The sequence below is a fragment of the Micrasema longulum genome, unplaced genomic scaffold, assembly GCF_059751315.1.
Source record: "Micrasema longulum isolate JH-2025_06_02 unplaced genomic scaffold, ASM5975131v1 h1tg000284l, whole genome shotgun sequence".
NCBI lineage: Eukaryota > Metazoa > Arthropoda > Insecta > Trichoptera > Brachycentridae > Micrasema > Micrasema longulum.
Window position 1 is genome coordinate 518994 of NW_028277488.1, and position 13692 is coordinate 532685.

Sequence of the window (13692 nt, forward strand, 5' to 3'; positions counted from 1 at the left end):
ATCCGACTACTCCACGAGGGTCATCGGAGGCCACCTTCCAGCCGCGAAGGTCCCTCCACATCCAGGACATCCATCGTCCTCCAAAGAAACGCCAGTTACCTGCACCGCCAGCGCGTGTGTCCAAACCACGGCCGGCCAGTCTTCCAGCTGGCTGTCGCCGTCACCATCGCCACGGGACCGAATCCCGAGAGCCGCCCATGGCTCTATCCATGGCAGATCTCCGCCCAGGACATCATCCATTATGTGTTCGTCCAAACACAGCATCCGGACTACCATCCGTCATCTCTCCACATAAGTGAATCCACCGATAATGTTGCGATAGAGTTAAGATATTAGTGAAGAGTGACAATTACGAACTGCATTAGTTAAGGACCTAGATCTGTAAGTATTTTTCTTTCTCTCATGTTTGTAACTAGTTCTAAGATTATTCAAATGTTCTAGTTAAATAAACATAGGTACATAAAACATTCAAGCTTTTTAAATTATCTTCTAATTTACTCATTTTCAGAATAGATTTAAAATTTCGTTATTTTCTTTTGGGCTTTGAATTCAATTAGTTTTAATTAGGATAATATTATCTTACGGGGAATAAACATGGGAAACACATGTCGAAGTAACTTACTATACCACATATTCAATAAGGCGCCAGGAAGACGCGATCTTCTAATTCATCTCAAGTTTCCGTTCGGCGGATGTTCCCGCTTTCTCTCAGTTGGCGGAGAGACGGACAGCTTCCGTCTATTCATACGCGCGAACGCGGAACTTTATTTTTCACAGCATCCGAGATGATCAAAACTCGTCTATAATCTTCCTCTCATCGCCAATCCCTCAATACCCAAAACTCCCCAAGTAAAACATTTATTTTATATTCCAAATTTATCCCCCCGTGATAATATATAAGGTTTTTATGAGCTGTAGCATTAGGTACCCCATTTTACATATCTAGTTCCTACTCACATGTTGCTCCTGCGCTAACTTCAGGATGTTCTCTTGTGTATTTTTTGTTCAAGTTTATAAAACATGGAAACTGAGAAATGACAGTATTACAGCGTTGACTTGTAAATATTGCGTTCTTCATTAAATTTTTCACTGTTGTGTTACAAAATAAAGTGATAATCGCCGCGTATACACGTTGCGAAAGTTATTTCGAGGTTGGAAGCTTTTTCGGTAAATCTATTTCACCGCAAATGACGGACATCGATATCGTCATGATCGAACTGTTTATAAATACTTTTTATCCTAAAGATCTCTCCTAATTTATTCGATTCTCGCGGAGGTCCGACGATGGATCCCGGCGAAGGAAGTGATCATCATGTTCCGGAAAATCCCACCTCCTACGATGACAGGCAATCTCGAGAAAAGTCTCAAGGGAAAAAATACAAACACAACGGCGGAGATGACGATTGTATTCCGGCGACCGTGTCGCGGCCCAAACAGCGCGCCCCCGGGAATCTAAACACCAACGGCATATGTTCCACCGGCGCCGGCCCCGCGGCGGAGTCCAAGGTCTCCAACAGCGCGGACCCTTACGGCGTGACGTGCAACGTGGACTCCAAGTCGGGCGCCGTCAAGTGCCGCGAGGGGCAGGGCTACCCCGCGCCCCGCCGCGGCTGGGGGCCGTCGGCCGACGTCAAGATCAACAACACGGACGCGGAGGTGGCGGGGGGCTCTCGCGCGGCCGGCGGGAAGTCCGAGTCCCCGGAAAACCCCGCGAGCGACGGCCAGAATGACTTCAACATTAACGTGCCGTCCACGAGCTCCAACGGGCGGGCGAGCCGCAAGAGGAGCGCGCACGGGGGCGGGGCGCGGGCGCCGCCCTACGCGGACTCGTCCAGCGACACGGGGAACGACGACTGCTCGGCCGGGTCGGACGACTGCTGCATCTACACGTACCGCGGGGGGGAGCACCTGGCGGACCTGCCGAGCTCCTTCTTCTCGCTGGACATGGGGCTGGCGGAGGGCGCGGCGCTGCCCCCGGCGCCCGCCTTCGGCCCGCGCCCCCCGCCCTCGCGCGCCTCCAGCCCGGAGATGGATTACCTGGAGATGGACTTCGACCCGGGGCCTTCCTGCGAGGCGGACTCGGACCGCGAGTCCAGCTCGGACCTGGATCTGGACGCGCCGCAACCGGAACAGGATGCCATGGACGAGGAGAACGTTCCTCCCGCGCCCGAGCCCCCGGATCGGGAACCGGTCGACCTTCCCGTTCCGGAGGTCTGCCGGCCGCCGTCGCCTGTGGCTTCTACGAGCGCGGCGCCGCCGCCCCCCGCGGCCGAGACGCCGCCCCCCGACGCGGCCCTGGCGGGGGCGCTCATCCCGCACACGCTGGCCTGCGGGCGCGCGGTGGTGGTGCGCCGCACGCTGCGCAGCTGGCCGGCGCGGGAGGGCCCGCAGCACCACGGCTCCAGCGGGGACCTGATATCTCCCGGGGACGCCGCGGAATGTAAGTCTCTGGAACTTCATACGGATGTTATAGTTTTCACTCCTACTTTCCTTCATTCTTCCTTCACCACCCCTTGTCAATTTCCTTCTTTTCCTTCCCGCTGTCTCCTTGATTTGTCCATATTGCTTTTATTTTAATATGTAGTATGTTTATTCTTTATGTTGTTTAAACTGTCATAGCTTTATTTTAGAATAAATAAGTAAATTTATTTATTTATTTATTTATTAGTTTATACATACAATGTTATAAAATGGCACAAAAAACACTCTGGCAAATTCTGCTAGTACTAGGAGTAGGCTCAGTATATGAAGGGTCAGCAAGCCAGAAATATTAATACGCCTAATGTTGCAATCGGTTCCTATATAGGCAAATGCCTGTTCTAAGAAACCGATTTGTTGCGGCAAATATGGTTTACGAATATTTTTCCTATAAATAAAAAACAATATTGAAGAAAAAAAAAAAAAAAAAAAAAATACATGTTATTAGATGATATATCCTACTATTTCTATCTTTATATTTTTTATAGTTTCCATTTATAATAATTTAACCTGTACATCTGTATTCTAAATAAATAAAATAAAATGAAATTTTTTGTTGGCATAGTATATTCTGTATTTTTATTATTCCAAGACCGGTTGGTTTAATAGACAATACTGGAATGGGCAGAATGATGAAATGCTTGTATGGTGATTGCTTTTTCAAACTGTCTTTCTTAAAATAAGGACTTCAGATTTGATAGGCCATCTCCAAGAGTAAATAAACATTTGTTTTATAAAGTTTGAGGACTGAGTCGTGGCCGAAATAATTCTAACAATACATTATTTATTTAAATTTTTTATTTGTTAATAGATTATTAAACTAAGCCAATTTTTTAAAAATATTTTTCATGTCGTATTATCAGCACTAGGATTTTTCAAAGTTTTGTATTTCTGAAATTATTCCACGTGTGAAGTCTCAATTTCTCTTCCACATCTTCTCGGTCAGTTTTGCCTATCAGTCGGTTGTCGATAAGTAAACTGGAAATCTTCCACATCTCTCTTATCATTGGTTGATTCATATGAATTAGTAACGTCGTTCAAAGTAGTTTATTAAAAAAAATAAAAAAATTGTGCATTTTCTTAAATTTTTATGCTTTAATTTTTACCGCGCTAAAGAAAAAATTTTTTGTATCCAATTTCTCGTAGGGTTGAAGTTACTCATTGTTAAATTTTTTAAAACTATAAGGCGGATAGTGGGATTGTGTAGTACATAATATACCTAGCTCGGCAGCTCGCTAGTTTGTGTCTTGGCCTTAAATATTTTGTTTAATTTTTAATGTTCTTTCGGTCTAATAAAAATGATTGAAATTGTACAATAAACTACCAGAAAAAACTAAACAAAAGACTCGGACAGCCTTTACCACAAATGTTAAAAATATTGTCACTAACAATAGAGGATGAATTAAGAAAGACAAATTATTTTGTACCAATATTTAAGGGTTCATAAATAAATTACAAATTAATATGAATTGCAGGTGATCTCTCGGATTCGCTGGTGTGGGGAATGGGGCCAGAGATGGCGCTTGCGGAGAGCGGGCGCCACAACCTCGCCTCTGCCCTGTTCCACTGCACCATGGCCAAGCGCCTCACCGTGCATCGCGCCGACAACTTTCTTCAGGACCAGGACACCTCCAATGTGGTGGGTCACACTGCACCTGTAATATATGGGCATCAATTTAGCGAGTCAGGCGAGAGTGTAAATCTGAGTCAGGTATAATTGATAAGATTAAGAAAAGGTCTCTGAGATGGTTCAAACGAATGGATAACGAAAGAATGATAAAACAGGTATATACGGCGAGAATGAAGGTTAATGTGGGATGAGGACGACCAAGGAAGACGTGGTATAATCAGATAAACCAAAATCTTAATTTTGGTCATTTCAAAATCAGGCAGAACCGAAGGGCATGTATTAATGCGGAAGAAGCTAAGAATGTATCCCAGGATGGGTGTGTGTGGCAGTCCATTCTTTCTGCCTACCGCCGCAGAAATGGTGCAGTAATAGACAGTCACAAGACTTTAAATATGAGGTATATCCAGGACGTCTGTTTATATTTCTTGCCATCCATTCCAGTGTTGTGATCACAATTCACGCATGCATTGTAGATAGTTCCACCACTCGTGAGATAAGGTCGCCTGTAATTCGTTTTCTTAATGCGAAGAACGTTTGACCAGCCCGAATCCATCGACAGAGACAGTTCAATGAAGGGCGTGTTAGATGTCCATCTTTGATTTTTTTTTTTGATTTATTTTTCCATGGAATTTGAATTACAAAAATACACTTTAAAAAATACATCTTAAAATTAAGCTATAACAAAATTTAGAAAAAATGCCCACTAAGACTTCAGCGTCTGAGCATGGGCCATTCCTTTTTTGATGATTTAAAAGTTTAAGTATATAAATATGGTATGACATAACCATGAAGAAAAACAAAACTAACAAGATTAACATATGCTGATAGAACAAAAGACAGGATTTATTTGCAGTATTTCAATATAAATTGTCAAGGAACAATGAAATATTGCAGTCTAGACAACCTTTAAAATCAATGTTACAAGTCTACCCTGCCAGGAATCAACACCCTCCGAGGTCGAGTCAAGGTCCCCCTTGAGAATGTTAGGTGAAAGCGTCAACCGCTTACAACAAGGCGGACTTATCTCCACTCAATTTCCTCAGTTAGGATTTTTAGCTGAGACCGGCCATCGAGTTAGAAACACCCGTCCAGGGTTCTGGTTCTATTTCACACACTTAACTGTATTCTTCACCCGTACATTGGTATCACTCAGAAATACATCTCCCGTTTGAGATGATTCAGAATTACTCGCACTCGCTAATTTATGTCTCTTAATTAGCACTGCTCAATTTTGTAACTCCTAACTCACTCAACAAAAACATCCCAATTTTTGTTGTAGTATTGCGGCCACACTGTAAATGTCTTATAAAAGAATTTGGGAATGCTTCGATTATAACTGTGGTGGATAATGTGACAGGTATCTCCATCTGACACATCCGCTATTTACGAAGCCACTTTGGGGGTGGATTCCGAAACATCCCAAACGTGAGGCGTATTACCGAGTGATACCGAAACATTCCGAATGGACCCGAGCGTTGGGTATTTACGATTATGACGCCTGGACATCGAAAATACTTTGTTTACATTTTTCATTTGTTTTTTGCAGGATGGTGTGTCAGTAGAGCCTCCACTGGCGGTGAGCAAGGTCATGGTGTGGTCTGAACAGGAGGCTTGCTCGCGTCAGGTCACGCAGCTCAGCACGTCAGCCTGTGGGGCCACAGCTGTCATCAATGCTCTGGTATACTATTACCGTATTTCCTCCATTAAAAGACGTATTTTTAATATATGGTATTAATAATTGATCAATTCATGAAATGGAACTTACATCCTTAGGTTAAACCTGTGGCTCCCTAAGGATGTAGCTTCTTTTGTGATATAAAACATCACATTCACATATAATGTGTACAGATGTTTCGTCATCTGCACTACAGAGAGCCTACATCTAGAAGTTTCAGAAATTTTCATCCTAGCAAAGGTGTTTATTTCATTTGCAGTGCCCTGTTAGGTCTCTAGGGAAAACCCTCGCATGATTTTGGCTAAGTTTCATTAGGTCGAAAGCAAATCTTTGCAAGTACTTCTTTAAAAGTTCCTTTGCATGGTGCTGCATATCACTGAATTTTAATTAATAATATAATTAATTTCAGCTGGGCCTCAACCAGCCCGTGGAGGCGGAGCGCGTCCTGGCGGCCGTAGGCACGCGGCTGCGCGGCAGCGGCGCCTCCCTGGCGCACTACCTCGTGTCGCGTGCCGTGGCGGGCTGCGCGGCTCCCGCGCTGGCGCTCGGCCTGCGTACGGCGCCCGTTCATTGCCGCCACTTCCGCACCTGGCCCGAGCGGGCGCTCTCCCTCTCCCACTGGCTGGCCTACTGGATAGGATTAGGTATTGACATCTTCATTACTGTAAATCTCAGAGTAATAACACGCGCACTTCTTCGCGCCTTTAAACATCATCGACTGGAAAATTGACAATGTTTGACTGGGATGTTGTAATTTCAGGCGCCGTGCCGATACTGACACTGAATCTCCAGTCCGGAGTGCAAGATGCGGCACGGATACCGGACTCGTGGCACCACCAGATGGTGTTCGGGGTCGGCCCCCGGGGGGTGTACCTCTCCAACCCCCTGGAGTGTGTGGAGGAGGGAGCTCTGTGGCATCAGCTCTGCTCCGATTCTGTAAGTAACACTAACATTATTTATATTTTCAAATATTTCTTCATCCATTCTAGAGGTCTTGGTATGTAAACAAACGGCCATTGAAAAAAAAAAACAAGAACATAGGAAGCAAAGACAAAGTAAAAATAAAGTCGAACTTGGGAAAATGAGGAATATGGGACCGACTGAATTTGCCCGTTTTAAGCATTACTCGTTATACCAGAGAGAGGTTTTTTAAAATCCAATCGCCATTGCATATTGTCACTTAGTAAATAAATAAGCATACGTATAATTAATCCATAATTAAAAAATAAAAGTATTAAAGAAAATTATAATAAATGCTCACAAACATACCACTTTCTAACTTTAAAATGTTGACACTGTGGATAAGGATAGAGAAAACTTTTTTATCAATCGAGAGACACTTGTATTTTTAACTGATCTGACATCACCCACCTGTATTGTTTATTATGCATTAACCATAGAACATAAAAAACTCAAATTAAAAACCCCCAAAACAAGAATGTCAGTCATAAACTAGGTAAAAATATCATAAACGTAATCCGATCCTGATGCCCAACGGCATCCATCCAAAGTATGCCGCCTGTTTGGATTTTATCACTTAGGTTCTCATTTTTTAAATTATGTTTTTGAAACAGTTTTGTCCAACTGTAGCTCGTTGTAAAGTGAATAAATGTATGGAGAAAACCATAAACTCCAATGTCAACTAATGTTTCCTCCTTACATCCGAGATCTCGCTATTTACGTGATCGTTATAACCAAGTTCGACTCTAAATATTTTTTAAATTTTTATTTATTTCACATAAAACTTAATTTTTTTTCTTTTCTATATGAACAGCTCACTGGGCATAACCTGTGTCGAGGCATTCATTTACATTATTTTTTATATTATGCTGTAGTTACAGTAGTTGGTATTTATAATAATATATGCATACATACACACACATAAATGTATGCATAGATGTAAACATACATATATAAAAAATAATAAAATTAATAATAATAATAATAGCTCAAAAATCATACTAGTAGTAATATAAGTTATACTGTTCTCTTGTAAGAAGCAATTTAGATTTTAATTCATCAATATGGTCACCCTGCTATAATGTTCATGTTTATAATATAGAAAACATTCAACATAAATTTCTACGATATATAAACTACAAACTAAACATTCCAATTCTACTACGACTATTTATTAACACTGCTTAACCTAACAACACTTTCTGAAAGAAGAACAATTAATGATCTTATTGTACTGTATAAAATTGTAAACTCTCTTTTTGACGCACCAAAAATACTTGAATTGATTAATTTTAGAGTACCTGCTGTCAACACTAGGAGTACTTTATTGTTTCATTGCTCCAGTACTTTTTCCAACCAACAAAACAATTCATTGATACCGAGACTGCATAGGTTAGGTAACACTTATGGAACGGCTGCAGACATTCTGTCCAATTCTTTACCATCTTATAAGTCCACAATATCAAGTTTATTTGTAGCTGCTCGTCAAACTATTATTGACAATTCAATTTCATAAATTAAAAAAAATACTTACTTGTTTATTTTTATTACCTTATACTTGTTTTTTATTTTTTACTATTATATCAAATTGCACTATAGTATTGGCAAATACGCATTTCATAGATACATATTTTTATTTCTTATTTTTTCGTGATAATATATGCTTGCTTGTTTATTAATTTGACTTAAAAATGTCTTTCTTGCTAACCGTAACACTTTATTTATTGTTTGCCTTACAGAATTTATTTCATAAGCTTATATCTTTGCATTTTTTGTTTATATGCTTACTGTTTTTTCTTGCATACCTTTGTTATTATTGTTTTTTTTTTTACTTTGTAAAACTTTTCATCATATCCTTTTTAACTAATTTCACAATTTTTTTCTGTATATTCTGTTTATTATTTAGTATGTTAGCATGTATTTAATTTTTATTTTTTGTAAATGCCTTTTGGGCGTTAATGAACAAAATAAATAAATAAATAAATAAGACACATAGGTATTGTGCAGATATTGAGCCGAGAAGCATGCTACTGTCGCGGGCTATTTGGCTCCTCTACACCGGCCAGCTGCCGGTCCTCAAAAATCCGCACAATTACCTATATACAATACCCGGCAATATATATCGTACGTCAGAATTTAGAAAGAGACTATATTTGGCTTCGTAGAGCTTCGTCTTTGTCACACACATGTGTCACATGTAATGTCCGCCAGTGGTTATAAGCGTTCTTAAGGATGGTTGGGATAATTTTAAATTACAGTACACCCTCGTTTTTACGTTCCTCAATTTTACCTTTTCCCGCTTTTTACACTGAAATGTTCAGGATCCATTTTTCTTCATACATTCTCATACAAATATTTCTCCCAATTAACGGTTTTTTTCATTTTTCATCACCCCGGTTTTACGTTTAAATTTTTTCGGAATTCATTTGATGTGTCATAAACAATAGGAGACGACTAAAGCTAAATTATTTATAAGTATTACAACAGAGATGCAGAATATTTTCAATAAGATAATATGTAAATCTAGGCATTTACTAGGCTTTGACCTACTGAGCCTACTAGGCATTGACTGAAAATACGCATTGCAACCAACCTATAGCTCAGGAAATATTAAAAATTGATTTAAATATTTTCAGACATTGCCTAGTAGGTGAAATAATTACGTCTGATCGCTGCATTTGGTAAATCATCTGAATCAATAAAAGTTTCTTCCTGTTCGTTAAATCCATTTGTAGATGCATTTTTTTATATACGGAGTTTAATCATCTCAAGGTTGAAATTGCTTTAGGTACAGACATAACAATTCAAGAAAAATGATATATAATTTTAAATTATGATGAAAATTCATGAGATGTACGAGAGTGGAAGTTAACATTTTATAATTGTTTATTACTCGAAATTTGCAGGTATTGTTAGTTAGAAGAAAGGACATATTGAGCCGGTGGACGCAAGATACCGACCTGTCTCCTCTCCTTCATGTGCCCGGGGACAGTCGCTGGAGGACCATGAATGTCTTGGGTGAGTATTGATACTCGTAGTTCAGAGTAGGATATTTTCATTTGAAATACTTCGCCCGACAGTTCTACCCACATAGGCTATTCGACTCCCAAATTGAATACGATTACCTTTTGCTGGTCTGAAGGGTATATACACCGCAAGACAAAAAAAATTACGAGTTTACCTGCTACCGCGCCCCTTGACTTTACTGAACCCTTTTTCTAAGAAATCCTTTATCGATACCTCTTTCTTTTGTTTAATAAATTAAGGACACTATGTGTCACCTTTCTACAATATTTACATTTTAAAATGTCTCAACAGTCTTGTTTTACCCGCGTTTGAGTGAACATAACACAACAATCATGGAAAGTGCAAAGCAAATGTCGATTGCGATAAAATCCAAAATAATCACATTGTCGCAAGAAAACATATCTAATTGTGAAATATCTCGTCGAGTTGGGTATTCAGAAGGTGCAGTGAGGTTTTTATTTAAAAAAATCCAAGAAACTGGATCCATAGAACGGAAAAAAGGAAGCGGACGGGGGCGCGTGACATCTGCCCGAGATGATCGCTTAATAAAAAAAATTGTTATGCGCGATCGATTTTTAACGGCACCTGAAATACACGCAGAGGTGCAGTCTACCAGCACATCAACATTTTCAGTAAAAACAGTGTCCAGGCGGCTGTTGGAGCATGGTTTCCAAGCACGGAGTCCCGCAAAGAAACCATTACTCACGGACAAAATGAAGAAGGCTAGACTGGATTGGGCGAAAGAGCACCAGAATTGGACCTTGGAGGATTGGCAAAATGTTGTTTTCTCTGATGAATCAAAATTCAACCTTTTTGGTCCAGACGGCAGAAAGATAGTTCGACGAAAACGTGGGGAAAGATATCATCCGTCGTGCGTCACTCGAACCGTTAAACATTCACCCTACGTGATGATTTGGGGGTGCATGACAGCATACGGTTTAGGACCTCTAAATTTTGTACAGGGTACGATGAATGCCATTCAGTACAAAAAAGTGTTAAAAAAACATATTATTCCAACAATCGAGGACATTACGCAGTATACCGCGGACCCAATTTTTCAGGACGATTCTGCGCCGTGCCATAGAGCCCGCACTGTGAGTACAAATATATATATTTTTAAATGCATTTTGTGACCACATGATAAATAATTTATTGTTTTTTTATAGATCAATGAATTCAAGGAGAAAATTGGCTTAAAATCGTTGACGTGGCCCGGGAATAGCCCTGATTTGAACCCGATAGAAAATTTATGGGCGATTATGAAAAAAAAAGTCGGGAAAAAAAAATCAAAAAACATTGAGGAATTAAAAAAAAAACTTAATTCAAGTTTGGGAAGAAGAAATAACATCAGAAATTTTAGATTCGCTTTACGCTTCTCTAAATAATAGAATTTTACATGTTATAAAAAATAAAGGTGAATTCACTAAGTACTAAATATTTTTAAATGTTATAAATATGTTTAAATGTAAAATACTTTAATTTAAAATAAAGCGATAAGAACCTACTTCTTAAATATGAATTAAAAAATAACATGTCTTTTATTATTCCATCACAAACACTCGACCATAAATGAACCGTTATGGGTCTCTAAGGTTCGGGTAATCTGATACCTGATATATAATGGCAATTTCTAAGTACAATTCATGAGTAAGATTTTTTATTTTAACCTTGAAATAACGAGTAGTCATCACATATGTCAAACAATATAAAAAAAACTAATTAAATATCAAGAATAATTCATTATATGTCAATTTTAGTTTTTTTTGAGAACTCGTAAATTTATTTGTCTTGCGGTGTATATATATTTTTTTTTCATTGTTCATCAACAATGACGAATTTAAGATTACACTGTTTTAAAAATTGTATCTGGCAAGTCGCGCCCCCCTTTGCGATACTCGTAGTGTTCCCGCAAAACCCTCATTGCAGTTTGGTCCGCGTGTGCCGTAGCTTCCATCCTGTTAAGACAGTACATTCCAAACATCTATTTTATCAGGATTTTGCTGAGGAGGCTGTTTTGGGTTGATTTCATGGGCAGTTCTGCCCACGATCTTCTCTTCCATAATATATTTTTCCCTGAAAGTGTTTACTCACGTAATAATTGATTGCCGGCCAGGAATTAGAGAGGGCAACAATATTAAAGAGAGTGCGGAATGTTCACTGCATGGTGACGATCGAGCGACCATTAGAAAAGTGACCCTCTACGGCAAACGTGCGCTGCTCTTTCGTCCAAAGCATTCTCGGTACTAAAGTGAAAGAGAAAACACTTCCCTATTTACTCATTTAAATGAAAAGATCCGCATCCTCCAGCAACCAAACCTCACTTCTTGGCTTCCAATGCAAATCGGCAAATTATTTATTTATGCTTTATTATGTTAGTCCATAGATTCTTCTCATCGTTTCTTTGAATCCCTTAAAATAAATATGTGTTTATGTTTTTCCTTTTTTAAAAAAAAAAAATGTTATTACTATTTTATTTTATTTTTACATCTGAGTATGTTTTTCATTCTTTATTTCCATTCTTAATTCTTAATTACTCTTACAAGTTTTCTTCATTTTTAATATTATTTCCATTTGTAAATACTCACTACAAACTACAAACCTTAAAATATTTTTTTTTTTCACTTAAATTTAAATTTTTAAACAACTTTCATTTATGTTTTCTTTTTCCTTCTCTTTTTTATACTTTCATAATTAACATTAGATTTAATTGCTTTTTAATATGGAAACTTCACTGGTCCATTAGAATTAAGTCCAATTGTGTAAAATATTAAACTTTGTAACTGTACTGTATGTTTCCTGAATAAAAGAAAATAAAAAAAAATAAAATAAAAAATAAAAAAAATAACATTTTAAGAACTAATATAAACTTTTCATAATATTTAGATTTTTTATATTTCCTTTATTTCTTCAGGTAACTCATTGTACAGGTTCAATCCCTTGTACAATAAGTTTTGAGATTCTGTTTTTCTCCTCATTGGTAATCTTATCTTTTTTTTTACCCCTTGTTTCATATGTATGACATTGTTAGTTAAATTTTATTATTGTTTTTATTTTATTCATCCCGTTAATTATTTTATGCCTAAAAATTGCTACATTATATTAAATTTGTTGCTTTACTGTGAGCAAGCCAATTTCTTCGTGCGTTCTTTCTACATTAGAATATATATTTCTTTGAGTATAATACTCATCGCCTTATTTTGAAGAATTTGTATATTTTTAATTTCTCCTTCATTACATAAGAAAAGAATGGTAGAACTGTAATTTCTGTATGTATTTATGCTGCCGTACCGCACCCTGTATTTGAAATAAAGCGTGATTCCAATTTCCCAATTTCAGGTCAAGTGGTGAATGTGATACGTGAGTCTCACACGGCCAAGGGTTCCACCCGCACAAGCCACGTGCGCATCCCCGCGTGCTACGAGGCCGGTGTCACCATCGTCGCTGTGTTCGGCTCCGAGGCTCACCTCCGCCTGCTGCAGGCTCCCGAACTCCCGCTGCTCCACCACTAGCGCCGTCTCGAGTCAGGTGCCATAACCCGAGTATTCTGCGTGGCATATCACTCATTATTATCCACCCTCTGTGTAATTCTGAAAGGAAAACAAATTGATATATAAAACTCTTATTTTTAAGAGAATTGGAATACAGTTAAACCCCCTTTTACGTTTTTTAATGGAGCAACAAAAGAAGTGCAAAAACGAGGAAATGAAAAATGTATGAAAAAAATGCCGTTTCATAAAAATCAAATTACTGTAGCGTAAATATACTGCCAGAAAAACAGTTATAATTGGGGATTATGAATATTTTTACCTATTTTCAATTATTTCATTATAAATATTTCGTGTTTTTTCAATAAATATTATGTGTTTTTTTTTTATTGAATAAAAAAAAAACATGTTTAAATAATTTTATGTAGTTACTTAAA

General features: G+C 38.5%; 1 protein-coding gene across 1 annotated transcript; it reads left to right on the forward strand.

The window, feature by feature from the left end:
• Positions 1 to 979: 979 nt before the first annotated feature.
• LOC148282853 (uncharacterized) lies at positions 980 to 13465 on the forward strand. The gene is made up of 7 exons (XM_088224464.1): positions 980 to 2440; positions 3954 to 4117; positions 5655 to 5786; positions 6193 to 6427; positions 6544 to 6719; positions 9650 to 9761; positions 13107 to 13465. The coding sequence occupies exons 1-7, from the start codon at positions 1285 to 1287 to the stop codon at positions 13277 to 13279; spliced, it is 2148 nt and encodes a 715-aa protein (XP_088080590.1). The 5' UTR covers positions 980 to 1284; the 3' UTR covers positions 13280 to 13465.
• Positions 13466 to 13692: the final 227 nt, after the last annotated feature.